The 18,660-nt window shown below is 48.2% G+C and overlaps 1 protein-coding gene across 3 annotated transcripts; it reads right to left on the reverse strand.

Moving 5' to 3' along the window:
- Positions 1–14,070: 14,070 nt before the first annotated feature.
- Positions 14,071–18,374, reverse strand: LOC100275621 (hydroxyproline-rich glycoprotein family protein). Of its 3 annotated transcripts, none has more exons than NM_001149669.3 (4): positions 18,212–18,369; positions 17,899–17,973; positions 17,560–17,820; positions 14,071–15,667 (listed from the first exon to the last, which is right to left on the reverse strand). In NM_001149669.3, the coding sequence occupies exons 3-4, from the start codon at positions 17,668–17,670 to the stop codon at positions 14,486–14,488; spliced, it is 1,293 nt and encodes a 430-aa protein (NP_001143141.1). In that variant the 5' UTR covers positions 17,671–17,820; positions 17,899–17,973; positions 18,212–18,369; the 3' UTR covers positions 14,071–14,485. The 3 variants fall into 3 exon arrangements, with proteins under 3 accessions (NP_001143141.1, NP_001390622.1, NP_001390621.1); NM_001403693.1 differs by having other exon boundaries at positions 14,078–15,667; positions 17,560–17,803; positions 18,212–18,336; NM_001403692.1 differs by having other exon boundaries at positions 14,089–15,667; positions 17,560–17,765; positions 18,212–18,374.
- Positions 18,375–18,660: the final 286 nt, after the last annotated feature.

Raw genomic sequence — 18,660 nt, forward strand, 5'->3', positions numbered from 1 at the left:
TAACTCCACGGCGGGAAAGGCGGTGCCTCTGGCGGGGGAAGCGAGCAACGTTTCGCCTTCGCCATAATGACCGCGTCAAAAAAGGTACGCTGCGTCGCTCAATTTCGTATCCTTTTCCTTTTTCCTCTTTCTCTCTCTTACAACAGGGACCGGGAAAGGGGGATACCCCGAAAAGGATCCTTCTCTGTGAAGGAACCAGGCTCCGAGCCTCCCTACTGATCAGAGGTTCGAAGGCTGGCCCCTCGAAGGGTTCAACAGCCTCCTCAGAGCGCGTGGGCTCCACACCCACTACTGGTCAGAGGTTCGAAGGCCGGCCCCTCGGAAGGGTTCAACGACCGCCTCAGGCTACTCGGGCTCCGTGCCCTCTACTGATCAGGGGTTCGAAGGCTGGCCCTCGAAGGGTTCACAGCCGCCTCAGACACAGAGCGAGGGATGACCATGGGTACGTTCGATACATAACCAAGGCTCAGGCTGTGCTCCCGAGGTACCCTAGGACATTTCCGAGACCAGCGGGAACGATCTTGTAACGGAATCCCATCAGAGGGAGGCATCGAGCCCTCGGACCCCGTCGACAGGGGACCGGGTCCGGCAGATCACCCGCAGGTACTTTTGGGCGCGCCTCTGGGCCTCTAGCCGACCCCTAGCGAATGGGGCACGGACGTCCGCTCGGATTACCCGCCAGCAGCTCACCGGAGACACCATGTTCGGCGCCCACCGAGGGCAACATGGCGCTTTCCCCCCCCTCCTCCTTGCGGAAAGGCGACGCAGGGGCGTATGTAAAAAAGTCGAGTTTGTCCCTGATCGTCCTCTCGCCCTGTGCAGAGGCTCGGGGGGTGCTCTCGCAAACCCGGCTCCGGCCAATCCGTTGACAGCGTCAACATACCAGCCCGAGAACTTGGGACCCGACCGTGCACCCGGGCTACGGCCAGTTCGCATGAGGGAACGACCAGACTAGCCAAAGCATTACGCGAGGCATTAAGACCTTGGAGGAGTCAAACCACTCCTCCGAGGCCTCGCGGGCTACACCCGGCGGGTGCGCTCGCGCGCACCCACCGGAACAAAACGCAACCGGGAAAGGCTGGTCCCCTTGCAAAAAAGTGCGACGAAAGCCTCCAAGCGAGTGCTAACACTCCCTTCGAGGCTCGGGGGCTACTGTCGGGGTCCATAATTAGGGGTACCCTCAAGTCTCCTAATTCTCAGCTGGTAACCCCCATCAGTATAAAGCTGCAAAGGCCTGATGGGTGCGATTAAGTCAGGGATCGGTCCATTCGAGGGACTCGATCACGCCTCGCCCGAGCCTAGCCTCGGACAAGGGCAGCCGACCCCGGAGGATCTCCGTCTCGCCCGAGGCCCCCCTCCAGCGACGAACATACTTTCGGCTCGCCCGAGGCCCTGTCTTCGCCAAGAAGCAACCCTGACCAAATCGCCGCGCTGACCGACCAAATCGCAGGAGCATTTAATGCAAAGGTGGCCTGACACCTTTATCCTGACGTGCGCCCTTCAGTCGACAGAGCCGAAGTGACCGCTGCCACTTCGCCGCTCCGCTGACCGGCCTGATAGAAAGACAGCGCCGCCTGTGCCGCTCCGGCTGCAGTGCCACTTGACAGAGTGAGGCTGACAGGCAGTCAGGCCTGGCCGCAGGCACCATAGGAAGCTCCGCTTTGCCCGACCCAGGGCTCGGACTCGGGCTAAGCCCCGGAAGATGGCGAACTCCGCTCCGCCCGACCCAGGGCTCGGACTCGGGCTAAGCCCCGGAAGACGGCGAACTCCGCTCCGCCCGACCCAGGGCTCGGACTTGGGCTAAGCCCCGGAAGACGGCGAACTCCGCTCCGCCCGACCCAGGGCTCGGACTCGGGCTAAGCCCCGGAAGACGGAAAACTCCGCTCTGCCCGACCCAGGGCTCGGACTCGAGCTAAGCCCCGGAAGACGGCGAACTCCGCTCCGCCCGACCCAGGGCTCGGACTCGGGCTAAGCCTCGGAAGACGGCAAACTCCGCTCCGCCCGACCCAGGGCTCGGACTTGGGCTCAGCCCCAGAAGACGACGAACTCCGCTTCGCCCGACCCCAGGGCTCGGACTCAGCCCTGGCCTCAGCCGACGGTCTCCGCCTCGCCTGACCCAGAGGCTCGGACTCGACCACGGCCACGGAAGACAGACTCGACCTCGACCTCGGAGGAGCCTCCACATCGCCCAACCTCGGGCGCGAGCCGGCCACGTCAACAGGAAGCGCCATCATTACCCTACCCCAAGCTGACTCAGGCTACGGGGAACAAGACCGGCGTCCCATCTAGCTCGCTCCGCCAGATAGGCAATGATGGCGCCCCGCACGCTCCCTGACGACGGCAGCTCTCCGCCCCCTTACGGAAGCAAGAGGACGTCAGCAAGGACTCGACAGTCCCGACAGCTGTCCTTCCACCAGGCTCCAGCGCTCCTCCGACGGCCACGACACCACACGAACCAGGCGACGGCCACGACACCACACGAACCGGGCGCCAAAACCTCTCCAGCCGCCACGATGGCGTGTACATAGGGCGCTAGCTTTCCTCCGCTAGACACGTAGCACTCTGCTACACCCCCCATTGTACACCTGGATCCTCTCCTTACGCCTATAAAAGGAAGGACCAGGGCCCTCTTAGAGAGGGTTGGCCGCGCGGGGACGAGGACGAGACAGGCGCTCGCGTAAGGCCGCTCGCTCCCTCACCCGTGTGGACGCTTGTAACCCCCTACTGCAAGCGCACCCGACCTGGGCGCGGGACGAACACGAAGGCCGCGGGATTTCCACCTCTCTCACGCCCGACTCCGGCCACCTTTCTCCCCCCTTCGCGCTCGGCCTCGCGCCGACCCATCTGGGCTGGGGCACGCGGCGACATTCACTCGTCGGCCCAGGGACCCCCCGGTCTCAAAACGCCGACAATAACAGAAAACACATCTACTACATTTCTCTCTAAGCCCACTTGCTACCCTTGCACAATGCGTAGTAGTAGATAAGTATCACCGAGATTCTTAAATTATATTTTTGGATGAAAGGAGTAGTATTTAAAGAAGAGCCTTGCATGCAATTACTTTTGTTTGAATAGTGTTTTCAACTTAAATTCTTTTTTTGCATGCGTGACATTTATTATTCGTAATATTTTTCCATGGATCTGACTTGTGAGTCATTTTTATAAACCAACGCCAAACATGAATTTATGTTTCTTACTTGAAAACCCCGAACAAACTCCATTAGCAGGAGGCACTCGCGTTAGGGTCGCTCATCGACGACAAGAAGAAACTTGGTGACTGCCAGTTCGACCTCTAGAAACAGTCCTACGTGGTCGCATGTGCCGCTATGTACGACAAGTTCCGGCGCAGCCGCCTCTTAGACGCGGTGCAGAGCGGCTGCTCCGCGTTGTCCATCATCAAGCAGGGGGACCCCATGGTCGTCGCCAATGTCGGTGACTCTCGGGTTGTTCTGGGCACCGCATTCGACGATGACGCCATCACGTCGTCCAGCTCATCGTCCACCTGAAGCCCAACCTGCCACGTAAGTCGCTACCGACTGGCCATGAATTCTTGTGCGCTGAGACGATGGCCGTTGCTGACGTTGTATGAGTATCCTCGAACACGATGTATGTAGAGGAGTAGCGCATCCGGTGGTGCAACGGCCAGGGGTACTACCTTGCTGATGAGCCTGGGGTGCACTTCGTTTTACAGCTCAACCAAGAGTCATCAGTACTTGGTATGTCGCGCGCGTTCGACGACTACTATATCGAAGACTGTGGCGTCATCTTGGCGCCATAGGTGACGCAGGGGAGGACCGACAACAATGACCAGTTCGTCATCCTCGCCACCGTTGGGGTAGCTTTTGTGCCGACTTGCCTTTAATTCTCTTCGCAAACACACACTTGCCTTTTTGTTTAAGCAAAAGCGTATGTTGGTACGTGTCTGATGACTAACGATGTACGAGGAAATTTCTTCCGGTATGTGTGGAACGTGTTCTCCAATGATGAGACCATGCAAATCGTAACATATATCGAAGTCTGCATGAAACTTGAAAGTCGCCTAGAGGGGGGGGTGAATAGGGCGAAACTAAAATTTACAAAGTTAATCACAACTACAAGCCGGGTTAGCGTTAGAAATATAATAGAGTCCGAGAGAGAGGGTGGAAAACAAATCGCAAGCGAATAAAGAGTGTGACACGCGGATTTGTTTTACCGAGGTTCGGTTCTTGCAAACCTACTCCCCGTTGAGGTGGTCACAAAGACCGGGTCTCTTTCAACCCTTTCCCTCTCTCAAACGGTCCCTCGGACCGAGTGAGCTTTTCTTCTCAATCACTTGGAACACAAAGTTCCCACAAGGACCACCACACGATTGGTGTCTCTTGCCTCAATTACAAGTAAGTTTGATCTCAAGAAAGAATGAGAAAGAAGAAAGCAATCTAAGCGCAAGAGCTCAAAAGAACACGACAAATCACTCTCACTTAACACTAAAGCTTTTGTGGAATTGGGAGAGGATTTGATCACTTGGGTGTGTCTTGTATTGAATGCCTAGCTCTTGTAAGTGGTTGAAAGTTGAGAAACTTGGATGACTTAAATGTGGGGTGGTTGGGGGTATTTATAACCCCAACCACCAAACTAGCCGTTTGGTGGAGGCTGCTGTCGCATGGCGCACCGGACAGTCCGGTGCACACCGGACAGTGTCCGGTGCGCCAGCCACGTCACCAGGTCGTTGGGTTCCGACCGTTGGAGCTCTGACTGTTGGGCCCGCATGGATGTCCGGTGCCGCACCGGACATGCACTGTAGAGTGTCCGGTGCGCCACTTCGCGCGTGCCTGACTTCTGCGCGCTCTGGCGCGCATTAATTGCTGCTGCAGGTGACCGTTGACGCAAAGTAGTCGTTGCTCCGTTGGCTCACAGGACAGTCTGGTGCACACTGGACATGTCCGGTGAATTATAGCGGAGCGAATTCCCGAAGCTGGCGAGTTCAGAGCCGCTCTCCTCTGGAGCACCGGACACTGTCCGGTGTACACCAGACAGTCCGGTGAATTATAGCGGAGCGCCTCTGAGTTTTCCCGAAGGTGAAGACTTTGGCTTGAAGTCCCCTGGTGCACCGGACACTGTCCGGTGGCACACCGGACAGTCCGGTGCGCTAGACCAGGGCAGCCTTCGGTTGTCCCTTGCTCTCTTTGTTGAACCCAATTCTTGGTCTTTTTATTGGCTAAGTGTGAACCTTTGGCACCTGTATAACTTATACACTAGAGCAAACTAGTTAGTTCAATTATTTGTGTTGGACAATTCAACCACCAAAATCAATTAGGAAATAGGTGTAAGCCTAATTCCCTTTCAATCTCCCCCTTTTTGGTGATTGATGCCAACACAAACCAAAGCAAATATAGAAGTGCATAATTGAACTAGTTTGCATAATGTAAGTGCAAAGGTTGCTTGGAATTGAGCCAATATTACTACTCATAAGATACGCATGGATTGTTTCTTCATTTTTATCATTTTGGACCACACTTGCACCACATGTTTGTCTTTGCAAATTCTTTTGTAAATCCTTTTCAAAGTTCTTTTGCAAATAGTCAAAGGTAAATGAATAAGATTTTGCGAAGCATTTTCAAGATTTGAAATTTTCTCCCCCTGTTTCAAATGCCTTTCCTTTGACTAAACAAAAAACCCCACCTTGATAAATTCCTCCTCTTAGTGTTCAAGAGGGTTTTAAGACATTGATTTTGAAAATACTACTCTCTTCCTCTTTTGAACACAAAGAGATACCAATTTAAAAATCATACCAATTGAAAACCAAAATTTTGAAATTGGTGGTGGTGCGGTCCTTTTGCTTTGGGCTCATACTCTCTCCCCCTTTGGCATGAATCGCCAAAAACGGAGTCATTAGAGCCCTTTAGAATTACTTTCTCCCCCTTTGGTCATAAATAAATGAGTGAAGATTATACCAAAGACGGAGTCCTTTTGCTTGGGACTTATGCTCTCTCCCCCAAGGTTTGAGAGTTGCTCGGAGCGATGACCAAGGATGAGTTACGGAGTGGAAGCCTTTGTCTTCGCCGAAGACTCCAATTCCCTTTCAATCTCCTATGACTTGGTTTGAAATAGACTTAAAAACACATTAGTCATAGCATATGAAAGAGACATGATCAAAGGTATATATGAATGAGCTATGTGTGCAAATTAACAAAAGAAGTTCCTAGAATCAAGAATGTTTAGCTCATGCCTAAGTTTGTTAAAAGTTTGTTCATCTAGTGGCTTGGTAAAGATATCGGCTAATTGATCTTTAGTATTAATGTATGAGATCTCGATATCTCCCTTTTGTTGGTGATCCCTTAAAAAGTGATACCGAATGGCTATGTGCTTAGTGCGGCTATGCTCAATGGGATTATCCGCCATGCGGATTGCACTCTCATTATCACATAGAAGAGGAACTTTGGTTAATTTGTAACCATAGTCCCTAAGGGTTTGCCTCATCCAAAGTAGTTGCGCGCAATAATGGACTGCGGCAATGTACTCGGCTTCGGCTGTAGAAAGAGCTACGAAATTTTGCTTCTTTGAAGCCCAAGACACCAAGGATCTTCCCAAGAACTGGCAAGTCCCCGATGTGCTCTTTCTATTGATTTTACACCCCGCCCAATCGGCATCCGAATAACCAATCAAATCAAAAGTGGATACCCTAGGATACCAAAGCCCAAACTTAGGAGTATAAACTAAATATCTCAAGATTCGTTTTACGGCCGTAAGGTGAGCTTCCTTAGGGTCGGCTTGAAATCTTGCACACATGCATACGGAAAGCATAATATCTGGTCGAGATGCACATAAATATAGCAAAGAGCCTATCATCGACCGGTATATCTTTTGATCCACGGACTTACCTTCCGTGTCGAGGTCGAGATGCCCATTGGTTCCCATGGGTGTCTTGATGGGTTTGGCATCCTTCATCCCAAACTTGCTTAGAATGTCTTGAGTATACTTCGTTTGGCTAAGGAAGGTGCCCTCTTGGAGTTGCTTCACTTGAAATCCCAAGAAATACTTCAACTCCCCCATCATAGACATCTCGAATTTCTGTGTCATGATCCTACTAAATTCTTCACATGTAGATTCGTTAGTAGACCCAAATATGATATCATCAACATAAATTTGGCATACGAACAAATCATTGTCAAGAGTTTTAGTGAATAGAGTATGATCGACTTTTCCGACTTTGAAGCCATTAGCAATAAGGAAATCTCTTAGGCATTCATACCATGCTCTTGGGGCTTGCTTGAGCCCATAAAGCGCCTTAGAGAGCCTATAGACATGGTTAGGGTACTCACTGTCTTCAAAGCCGGGAGGTTGCTCAACATAGACCTCTTCCTTGATCGGTCCATTGAGGAAGGCACTCTTCACGTCCATTTGGTAAAGCTTGAAGCCATGGTAAGTAGCATAGGCTAATAATATACGAATTGACTCAAGCCTAGCTACGGGTGCATAGGTTTCACCGAAATCCAAACCTTCGACTTGTGAATATCCCTTGGCCACAAGTCGGGCTTTGTTCCTTGTCACCACACCATGCTTGTCTTGCTTGTTGCGGAAAACCCACTTGGTTCCTACAACATTTTGATTAGGACGTGGAACTAAATGCCATACCTCGTTCCTAGTGAAGTTGTTGAGCTCCTCTTCCATCGCCACCACCCAATCCGAATCTTGAAGAGCTTCCTCTACCTTGTGTGGCTCAATAGAGGAAACAAAAGAGTAATGTTCACAAAAATGAGCAACACGAGATCTAGTGGTTACCCCTTATGTATATCGCCGAGGATGGTGTCGACGGGGTGATCTCGTTGGATTGCTTGGTGGAGTCTTGGGTGTGGCGGCCTTTGTTCTTCATCCTCCTTGTCTTGATCATTTGCATCTCCCCCTTGATCATTGTCGTCATCTTGAGGTGGCTCATCCCTTTGATCTTCTCCTTTATCAACTTGAGCCTCATCCTCATTTTGAGTTGGTGGAGATGCTTGCGTGGAGGAGGATGGTTGATCTTGTGCACTTGGAGGCTCTTCGGATTCCTTAGGACACACATCCCCAATGGACATGTTCCTTAGCGCGATGCATGGAGCCTCTTCATCACCTATCTCATCAAGATCAACTTGCTCTACTTGAGAGCCGTTAGTCTCATCAAACACAACGTCACAAGAAACTTCAACTTGTCCAGAGGACTTGTTAAAGACTCTATATGCCCTTGTGTTTGAATCATATCCTAGTAAAAAGCCTTCTACAGTCTTAGGAGCAAATTTAGATTTTCTACCTCTTTTAACAAGTATAAAGCATTTGCTACCAAAGACTTTAAAATAAGAAATATTTGGCTTTTTACCGGTTAGGAGTTCGTATGATGTCTTCTTGAGGATTCGGTGTAGATATAACCGGTTGATGGCGTAGCAAGCGGTGTTGACCGCCTCGGCCCAAAACCGATTCGAAGTCTTGTACTCATCAAGCATGATTCTTGCCATGTCCAATATAGTTCTATTTTTCCTCTCCACTACACCATTTTGTTGTGGCGTGTAGGGAGAAGAGAACTCATGCTTGATGCCCTCCTCCTCAAGGAAGCCTTCAATTTGAGAGTTCTTGAACTCCGTCCCGTTGTCGCTTCTAATCTTTTTGATCCTTAAGCCGAACTCATTTTGAGCTCGTCTCAAGAATCCCTTTAATGTCTCTTGGGTATGAGATTTTTCCTATAAAAAGAATACCCAAGTGAAGCGAGAATAATCATCCACAATAACTAGACAGTACTTACTCCCGCTGATGCTTATGTAAGCGATCGGGCCGAATAGATCCATGTGTAGGAGCTCTAGTGGCCTGTCGGTCGTCATGATGTTCTTGTGTGGATGATGAGCACCAACTTGCTTCCTGCTTGGCATGCGCTACAAATCCTGTCTTTCTCAAAATGAACATTTGTTAATCCTAAAATGTTTTCTCCCTTTAGAAGCTTATGAAGATTCTTCATCCCAACATGGGCTAGTCGGCGGTGCCAGAGCCAACCCATGTTAGTCTTAGCAATTAAGCAAGTGTCGAGTTCAGCTCTATCAAAATCTACCAAGTATAGCTGACCCTCCAACACTCCCTTAAATGCTATTGAATCATCACTTCTTCTAAAGACAGTGACACCTACATCAGTGAATAAACAGTTGTAGCCCATTTGACATAATTGAGAAACGGAAAGCAAATTGTAATCTAATGAATCTACAAGAAAAACATTGGAAATGGAATGGTCAGGTGATATAGCAATTTTACCCAATCCTTTGACCAAACCTTGGTTTCCATCCCCGAATGTGATAGCTCGTTGGGGATCTTGGTTTTTCTCGTAGGAGGAGAACATCTTCTTCTCCCCCGTCATGTGGTTTGTGCACCCGCTGTCGATTATCCAACTTGAGCCCCCGGACGCATAAACCTACAAAACATGTTTAGTTCTTGACTTTAGGTACCCAAATGGTTTTGTGTCCTTTGGCATTAAATACAAGAACTTTGGGTACCCAAACACAAGTCTTTGACCCCTTGTGCTTGCCCCCAACATATTTGGCAACTACCTTGCCGGATTTGTTAGTTAACACATATGATGCATCAAAAGTTTTAAATGAAATGTCATGATCATTTGATGCACTAGGAGCTTTCTTCTTAGGCAACTTAGCACGGGTTGGTTGCCTAGAACTAGATGTCTCACCCTTATACATAAAAGCATGGTTAGGGCCAGAGTGAGACTTCCTAGAATGAATTCTCCTAATTTTGCTCTCAGGATAACCGGCAGGGTACAAAATGTAACCCTCGTTATCTTGAGGCATGGGAGCCTTGCCCTTAACAAAATTAGACAATTTCTTAAGAGGGGCATTAAGTTTGACATTGTCCCCCTTTTGGAAGCCAATGCCATTCTTAATGCCAGGGCGTCTCCCACTGTAAAGCATACTACGAGCAAATTTAAATTTTTCATTTTCAAGTTCATGCTCGGCAATTTTAGCATCTAGCTTAGCTATATGATCATTTTGTTGTTTAATTAAAGCCATGTGATTATGAATAGCATTAATATCAACATCTCTACATCTAGTACAAATAGAAGTGTGCTCAACGGTAGATGTAGATGGTTTGCAAGATTTTAATTCTACAACCTTAGCATGCAATATGTCATTTTTACTTCTAAGGTCGGAAATGGTGGCATTGCAAACATCAAAATCTTTAGCCTTAGCAAGCAATTTTTCATTTTCATCTCTAAGGCTAGCAAGAGAGATGTTCAATTCTTCAATCTTAGCAAGCAAATCATCATTATCATTTCTAAGATTGGGAATTGACACATTACAAGCAATAGAATCAACCTTAGCTAACAAATTAGCATTCTCATTTCTAAGGTTGTCTATAGTCTCATGGCAAGTGCTTAGTTCACTAGATAATTTTTCACATTTTTCAACTTCTAGAGCATAAGCATTTTTAACTTTAACATGTTTTTTGTTTTCCTTGATTAGGAAGTCCTCTTGGGAGTCCAATAGATCATCCTTCTCATGGATGGCACTAATTAATTCATTTAATTCTCTTTTTGTTGTATGTTTAGGTTGGCAAAAAGGGTACGTAAATTATCTTTTTCATCACTAGCATTATCATCGCTAGAGGACTCATATCTAGTGGAGGATTTGGATTTAACCTTCTTCTTTTTGCCGTCCTTTGTCATGAGGCACTTGTGGCCGACGTTGGAGAAGAGAAGTCCCTTGGTGACGGCGATGTTGGCGGCGTCCTCGTCGGAGGAGGAGTCGCTAGAGCTTTCGTCAGAGTCCCACTCGCGACAAACATGGGCATCGCCGCCCTTCTTCTTGTAGTACCTCTTCTTCTCCTTTCTTCTCCCCTTCTTGTTGTCGCCCCTGTCACTGTCACTAGATATAGGACATTTTGCAATAAAGTGGCCAGGCTTACCACACTTGTAGCAAACCTTCTTGGAGCGGGGCTTGTAATCTTTCCTCCTCCTTTGCTTGAGGATTTGGCGGAAGCTTTTGATGACAAGCGCCATTTCCTCGTTGTCGAGCTTGGAGGCGTCGATGGGTGTTCTACTTGGTGTAGACTCCTCCTTCTTCTCCTCCGTCGCCTTGAATGCGACCGGTTGTGCTTCGGACGTGGAGGGACTGTCAAGCTCGTTGATCTTCCGTGAGCCCTTGATCATAAACTCAAAGCTCACAAAATTTCCGATTACTTCCTCGGGAGTCATTAGTGTATATCTAGGATTACCATGAATTAATTGTACTTGAGTAGGGTTAAGGAAAATGAGTGATCTTAGAATAACCTTAACCACCTCGTGGTCATCCCATTTCTTGCTCCCGAGGTTGCGCACTTGATTCACCAAGGTTTTGAGCCGGTTGTACATATCTTGAGGCTCCTCCCCTTGGCGAAGACGGAAGCGACCGAGCTCCCCCTCGATCGTTTCCCGCTTGGTGATCTTGGTTAGTTCATCACCCTCGTGTGCGGTCTTGAGCACGTCCCAAACTTCCTTGGCGCTTTTTAATCCTTGCACTTCGTTGTACTCCTCCCTACTTAGAGAGGCGAGGAGTATGGTTGTAGCTTGGGAGTTGAAGTGCTCGATTTGGGCCACTTCATCCACATCATAGTCTTCATCCCCTACGGATGGTACCTGTACACCAAACTCAACAACATCTCATATACTTTTGTGGAGTGAGGTTAGATGAAATCGCATTAAATCACTCCACCTAGCATAATCTTTACCATCAAAAGTTGGTGGTTTGCCTAATGGGACAGAAAGTAAAGGTGTATGTTTAGGAATGCGAGGGTAGCGTAGGGGGATCTTACTAAACTTCTTGCGCTTATGGCGCTTAGAAGTTACGAAGGGCGCGTCGGAGCCGGAGGTGGAAGGTGATGAAGTGTCGGTCTCGTAGTAGACCACCTTCCTCATCTTCTTTATCTTGTCGCCGCTCCGATGCGACTTGTGAGAAGAAGCTTTCTTCTCCTTCCCCTTTCCCTTCTTGCGGGACTCTTCCGATGAAGCCTTCCCGTGGCTTGTAGTGGGCTTTTCGCCGGTCTCCATCTCCTTCTTGGTGTGTTCTCCCGACATAACTTCGAGCGGTTAGGCTCTAATGAAGCACCAGGCTCTGATACCAATTGAAAGTCGCCTAGAGGGGGGGTGAATAGGGCGAAACTGAAATTTACAAAGTTAATCACAGCTACAAGCCGGGTTAGCGTTAGAAATATAATAGAGTCCGAGAGAGAGGGTGGAAAACAAATCGCAAGCGAATAAAGAGTGTGACACGCGGATTTGTTTTACCGAGGTTCGGTTCTTGCAAACCTACTCCCCGTTGAGGTGGTCACAAAGACCGGGTCTCTTTCAACCCTTTCCCTCTCTCAAACGGTCCCTCGGACCGAGTGAGCTTTTCTTCTCAATCACTTGGAACACAAAGTTCCCACAAGGACCACCACACGATTGGTGTCTCTTGCCTCAATTACAAGTGAGTTTGATCTCAAGAAAGAATGAGAAAGAAGAAAGCAATCCAAGCGCAAGAGCTCAAAAGAACACGACAAATCACTCTCACTTAACACTAAAGCTTTTGTGGAATTGGGAGAGGATTTGATCACTTGGGTGTGTCTTGTATTGAATGCCTAGCTCTTGTAAGTGGTTGGAAGTTGAGAAACTTGGATGACTTAAATGTGGGGTGGTTGGGGGTATTTATAACCCCAACCACCAAGCTAGCCGTTTGGTGGAGGCTGTTGTCGCATGGCGCACCGGACAGTCCGGTGCACACCGGACAGTGTTCGGTGCGCCAGCCACGTCACTAGGCCGTTGGGTTCCGACCGTTGGAGCTCTGACTGCTGGGCCCGCCTGGATGTCCGGTGCCGCACCGGACATGCACTGTAGAGTGTCTGGTGCGCCACTTCGCGCGTGCCTGACTTCTGCGCGCTCTGGCGCGCATTAATTGCTGCTGCAGGTGACCGTTGGCACGAAGTAGCCGTGGCTCCGTTGGCTCACCGGACAGTCCGGTGCATATCGGACATGTCCGGTGAATTATAGCGGAGCGAATTCCCGAAGCTGACGAGTTCAGAGCCGCTCTCCTCTGGAGCACCGGACACTGTCCGGTGTACACCGGACAGTCCGGTGAATTATAGCGGAGCGCCTCTGAGTTTTCCCGAAGGTGAAGACTTTGGCTTGAAGTCCCCTGGTGCACCGACAGTCCGGTGCGCTAGACCAGGGCAGCCTTCGGTTGTCCCTTGCTCTCTTTGTTGAACCCAATTCTTGGTCTTTTTATTGGCTAAGTGTGAACCTTTGGCGCCTGTATAACTTATACACTAGAGCAAACTAGTTAGTTCAATTATTTGTGTTGGACAATTCAACCACCAAAATCAATTAGGAAATAGGTGTAAGCCTAATTCCCTTTCAATACTGATAGTTGCAATGTATTGGTGAAACAGATAGATTATAAATAACAAAATTTATGTATGGCCAGAATCATAAATTGGTTATGAAACATTTTCTCATAACGATATAACACACATTTTGTATATAAGTTATCGTAGTATACTGGTATTATATATTTCCGTTGCAACGCACGGGCATCCCGCTAGTAATTTAATAATTTGTTTATGAAATATGACCGATGTGTTATGTGTAGAGCAAGTTTTTTTGTTACAATCTTATATTTTAAAATATAACTCCGTTTAGGACTCAAGATGCTCTAAATGGAACTTTCTCAAGTATTTTCTTACATCACGCCCCTGAACTCTAGGAGTGAACTTGAGGAACACATGTCTTTGGTTATTACTAAGCTGGTAACGATATCTAGATCATCATTAGGGCTTTGGAATAGAGGTTGGAACGAGACAAAATCGTTGCTGTCGACGGCAATCAAAACTGATGGCTAACCCGGCCACGATATTTTTGCAGCGAAAGCATTATTGCTCGTCAGGCTTGGCCAAGTACGTGCTCAAACTCCCTGTCACGTTGAGCGGGTCCACACCATCTCGCTGTCAATTCTTGAATCGAGCTCCAGCCACCGCGGGACCCTGTAACCTCCGGTACGGATGCAAAAAGAAAAATCCCAGAAGTTTCCTCTCTCACAAATTCTGTAATAACAATATCATGAACAGGCAGGGAACAATCACAAGCAATTTGGTAGCATCTGGCAACTTATCGAAGGAAACTGTTCTACCCTTTTAATTGACTTTTTTTAAAAAAAACTACTTCATTATGTACATACACAACACAGCACCGGTATCAGGATAAAACAGACGAACAGGACAGTTCCGACCGACCCCTAACCAAAGAGTTTGCGGTTTGTCACATCTCCCAGAATAAAAACCTTTAGTATCCCATGACGATATTAGACGGTGGACACCCCATTACTTATTACTATCTAAATCCAGAACTTACCACTAGCTGCATGTTTAGAACAAGCTGGCAAGTCATCCCTAAGGAATCGACCACTGAAGCAGAAGCAGAAGCAGAAGAAGCTAATTCCTTCATCCCTGTATAAGATCATTATGGTCAGTGCAAAGGTTAGCTGACCCCAGGCTGCACCACCGGGTGGAAAGACCAGTTCTTTTTTGGCTCAGTTGTCATCCCGGCGACTTTCTCGTTCGCCCACCAGTCGGATCCCACGCTCGGCTCCACGCTACCGACGTCGACGTTGTTGAAATTGAACTCTTTGGCCAGGCGCAGGGACAGGGACCGCCTCGCTTTCTCGGGCAAGTCATGGTATGATTCGTCGACGTAGAGCCCTGCCCTTGCCTCGTTGGATTCTCTGTGGTGGTCGCCGCTGCCGGTCGGTGCAAGGTGGAATGATGCCGTGCCAGAATCCCCGGAGATTGCAGTCTTCTTCTCAAGGCAGCGCGCGACATCTTCGACGGTCAACTCGAATGACACCCGGTGATCCATTGCGTGCTCGTTGGGTTGAAGTCGGGCAGAGAAGTCCACAACTGGTACAGCTGCTGAGATCTGGCCATCCAAGAGGGACCCACCGTTGCGCATATGGCGAGGTATCAACTTCTGTGTCGCAACGCCCTCGCCATCCAATATCTTAGGGGGCTCACGAACTGGGAACAAGCGTAAAGCGCTGCGTGAAGAAGCCTGCATCTCAGGGTCAGGGAATGGGGAGGATGTGCCAGAACAGCCCGAGCTTGGAGATATCAGGCGCCCAATTGGGCTGTCTGGGTAGTTTGGATACGACTGGAGATCACCCCCTGCTTCACCATTCTTGCTATTGTTGATCGATGTCAGAAGCTTTGCATATGGGACCTCTGGAGAGGAAGGGGTTGTCAGATGGACAGACTCCGGAGGAGGAGTGAAAGGGGCAGTTGATGGTTCAGTTGTGAAGGCCGAGAACACTGGAGGCGAGACGAGTTGTGTCTCATGTGCATACGGCCCAATAGCAAAGATGGATGGTGGCCCCGTCGGGGATTGGGAATTTGGTGAGAGGGGCGAAAAAGCTGGAGCTCCAGCCCTTGGTGATTGTACGATTGATGTGGGTTCTGATTGAAGGAAAGAAGCAGGAGAGGATGGCGGTGCCACAAAGGGGAACACAGGAGGCGGTGGGTGGTTTGGAATTTCTGCTGCAGGCGCATCTGTCCTTTGAGGTGCAGGTTCTGGGACAAGTGCGGCATGGTTGACACGCATGCGCCGGCCATTCTTCTGTGATCCAAAGCAGAAGTACACGCTCAACCGGTCAGCCCATTTCCTTCTCTGCAAACAAAAAAGAGAGCAGTTAACGCGGACAGAAGCATAACTCGGTGATGATATGAAATCAAGGATCAGAATGAGATGACTCTGCACTGCATATGAATGAGAGAACAAAAAACATATGTATAATGTAATCATTAATCAGATTGCAGCATAATGTGTCCAATCAGACATATCTCAGGGAGTCAATCAAATGCATGTGTGCTATTCTGTTGCAACCAACATTAAAAGAAAAGGCAGACAAAATCACCACAACTAAAGCAGAACACACCAGAGATATTTGCAGTGGATGGAGAAAGAACACAGGCTTTTAGAACATGTTCTGAAACAATGGTATCATGACAGAGGAAAAATTGCTTTTGTTCAAAACTAAAACTATAAGATAAACTTTAATATGTAATGCATAATCCATCAAACAATTGCCAGTTCTGCAAGGTACCATTTAAGATCTGTGGAGAGCAACAATCATAGGTTCGAATCACAGGCCCTCAAAAACAAACAAGCTGGAAGAGGGAGGCTGGACTAATAAAAAATATAACGACAAAAACCTAGACATCAACCTGTAGTCCTGTATTAGAAAATAAACATATTACCTAAGATTGGGACTTAAAAATAGAAAGAAACAGCTTGTGGCATATCGCCAGCAAAGAAAGCATCTTTTTTGTCCCTTCAATTTGACCATTTAAACTACCCCCATATCTTTTCTGAGGCATTCTCTATTCTCTTGCTATTTACAATGCCTTTTTCATGCATACAAGTGTCTGAAACTGTGCAAATCATGGTTTCAAAGACGAAAAGGCATACTAGACCCTCAAGGTGAGTTGGGTATGCTCGGATGCCTATGTGACCGCCTTTGAAATGGAAGAGGTAGAAATAAGGTAATCTGTAAATGGCAAATGTACTACTCATCCTACAAAGTTTCTTGATAAAAAACATAGCATGTGTCAAAGTTTCAAAAAAAGTAATGTTTGACCAAACTTTTGTCACATTCCTGATGTACCTTCCTCATGCACTTCCAAAATAGTACAACAAAAGGAAATAAACAAATCTAACTAGGCGAAGGGTATAGCCCACAATTTTTCCTTCATAGATACTAAAGTGGATGTACAAATGAATAGACCAAAATCAACATTCTACAGCTGCATCTATACCACCAAAAGATAAGAAAAGTTTTCTAGTTCTAGCAAGAATCCTCAGGTCCGAAGCCTGGAAAAAAATATACAGCCAACCCATAGTCACAGCAACCCATTTGCAACTGCAAGGACAACAAATAGTATTTTTCTTCTGTGTTTTTTTTTGCATGCCAAGTTCTGTAAACATCTATTTCCCTTCGTAACAAATAAAAACTATGAAAAGGGAAAAAAGACTGACCACTCAATTTCAGTAACATAAGCATGTAGTTTCGAACACTGACATGACCCCCAAAATTTACAACTTTCCACTAATTACTGACGTACTCTGTATAAAACTAAAAACAAACTGAAGTCCAACATCATTGGATGGAAAATCCATGCATCTAAGATTTATATCTGCACTCTAAATACCCGACAAACTTATTGATAACCAAAATCTAGGAAGTCTGACTACGCGACAACATTCTTCCGTTACTAACTGCAATAATACTATGAAATGCCTACTGAAGTAAATTCAAGAAACGCTCCATGACACGTGTTGTATGAAATGTAATTTTTCACGTCACGCAAATAAAGCCACACAAACAAGCAGCCACAGATGATTAAGCATAACCGTTACACCGGAAACCGCACGTACAAAACTGCTACAGGCATACAATCATTAAAGGGAGCTACACAGGTCATCCAACTAAGCAGGACATCACTAGCTTGTAACGTCGATAGAAAAGAAACCATGCAGTAATAAGGTATTTGAGCACGAACCTGTTCAGCAGGAGGCTGTGTGCGGCTCTCCGCGGTGACGATGGCAACAGCAGCAGCGTTAACTGTATCGACACTGTTGTGCACAGGCCTCATGTCGCCCCCACTCTGCATGATTGCGGCAGCAAAGAGCAAGCACGGTCCTTTCTAAACCAGACCTACGAGATCCAAGCTTGCACACTGGAAGAAACACGATCCAGCCCTGGAGTCTGATCACGGTCCACGAAACCAAAGAGATCGAGTCAGCCTGCAAGGTTGGGAGCCCTGAGACCGTGCTTTCGTCAGAGGGAAGGCACCGGGAAAATGGACTGCGGACGCAAACGCCCCCAAAAAATTCCATACCTTGGGAGTCAAGTCGTGAGGCCCCTGCTGGGCCGAGATCGATCTGCTTTGCACTGCGTTCCGGAGACGAGGAACCTAATCGAACCATGGATGGACAGAGTTAGCAGAATTCCGATCGGTAGGGTTCCCGCACACAGGCGAGGAGCCGGTTAAGGGCATCGCCCGATATTTTTTGCAACGCGATCGAAGCTAGTAGGCAAAATTCATGCATATACAGTAGTGGTTGGATCAGATCCGGGTAAAAACAGTCCGTTAGGGTTTGGATGCTCGGTTTCGCACGGCAGAAAGGGAAGACCAAGGGGAGTGGGCGTACCTGGTGACACTCGTCGCCGGCGAAGGGGCCGAAGAATACCTGGGCGCCTGGCGAGTAGGGCGGCAGCAACGGCCGCCCAGTCGTCGCCGTCGCCGTCGCCACGAGAGAGAGAACAGGGGCAGGGAGGGAGTGCAGCGCGCACGCTGGGGGTGATGGAATAGAAGGAGGAAAAGAAAGGAAGGGTTGCAGGCTTGCAGCTATAGACGAAACAATTACTATTTTACCATTTTCAGTTTTCACAACGTGCTATTATGCCATCTCATTTCCGTGCCTACGACTTGTGAGGTTATAAGAGCATCTCCAAGAACGATGCTAAAAGACCCCGAAAAACTTTTTTCAGGGAGAAAGCTCGTTTTCTCTCCTCCAACAGCTCTTGCAAACTTCCCCCATATTTTCGCCGTCACGCATCCGAGCCGATCCATCCCGCAAATTTGCGCGAGGTGAAATCC

The sequence above is a fragment of the Zea mays genome, chromosome 4 (genome assembly GCF_902167145.1).
Source record: "Zea mays cultivar B73 chromosome 4, Zm-B73-REFERENCE-NAM-5.0, whole genome shotgun sequence".
NCBI lineage: Eukaryota > Viridiplantae > Streptophyta > Magnoliopsida > Poales > Poaceae > Zea > Zea mays.

Excerpts from the sequence above, each read along its gene's own strand:
- LOC100275621 (NM_001149669.3), bottom strand. The coding sequence starts at position 17,670 with ATGCAGAGTGGGGGCGACATGAGGCCTGTGCACAACAGTGTCGATACA. Across the intron at positions 15,668-17,559 it reads CACAGCCTCCTGCTGAACAG|AGAAGGAAATGGGCTGACCG; the intron begins GTTCGTGCTCAA and ends TTTTGTTTGCAG.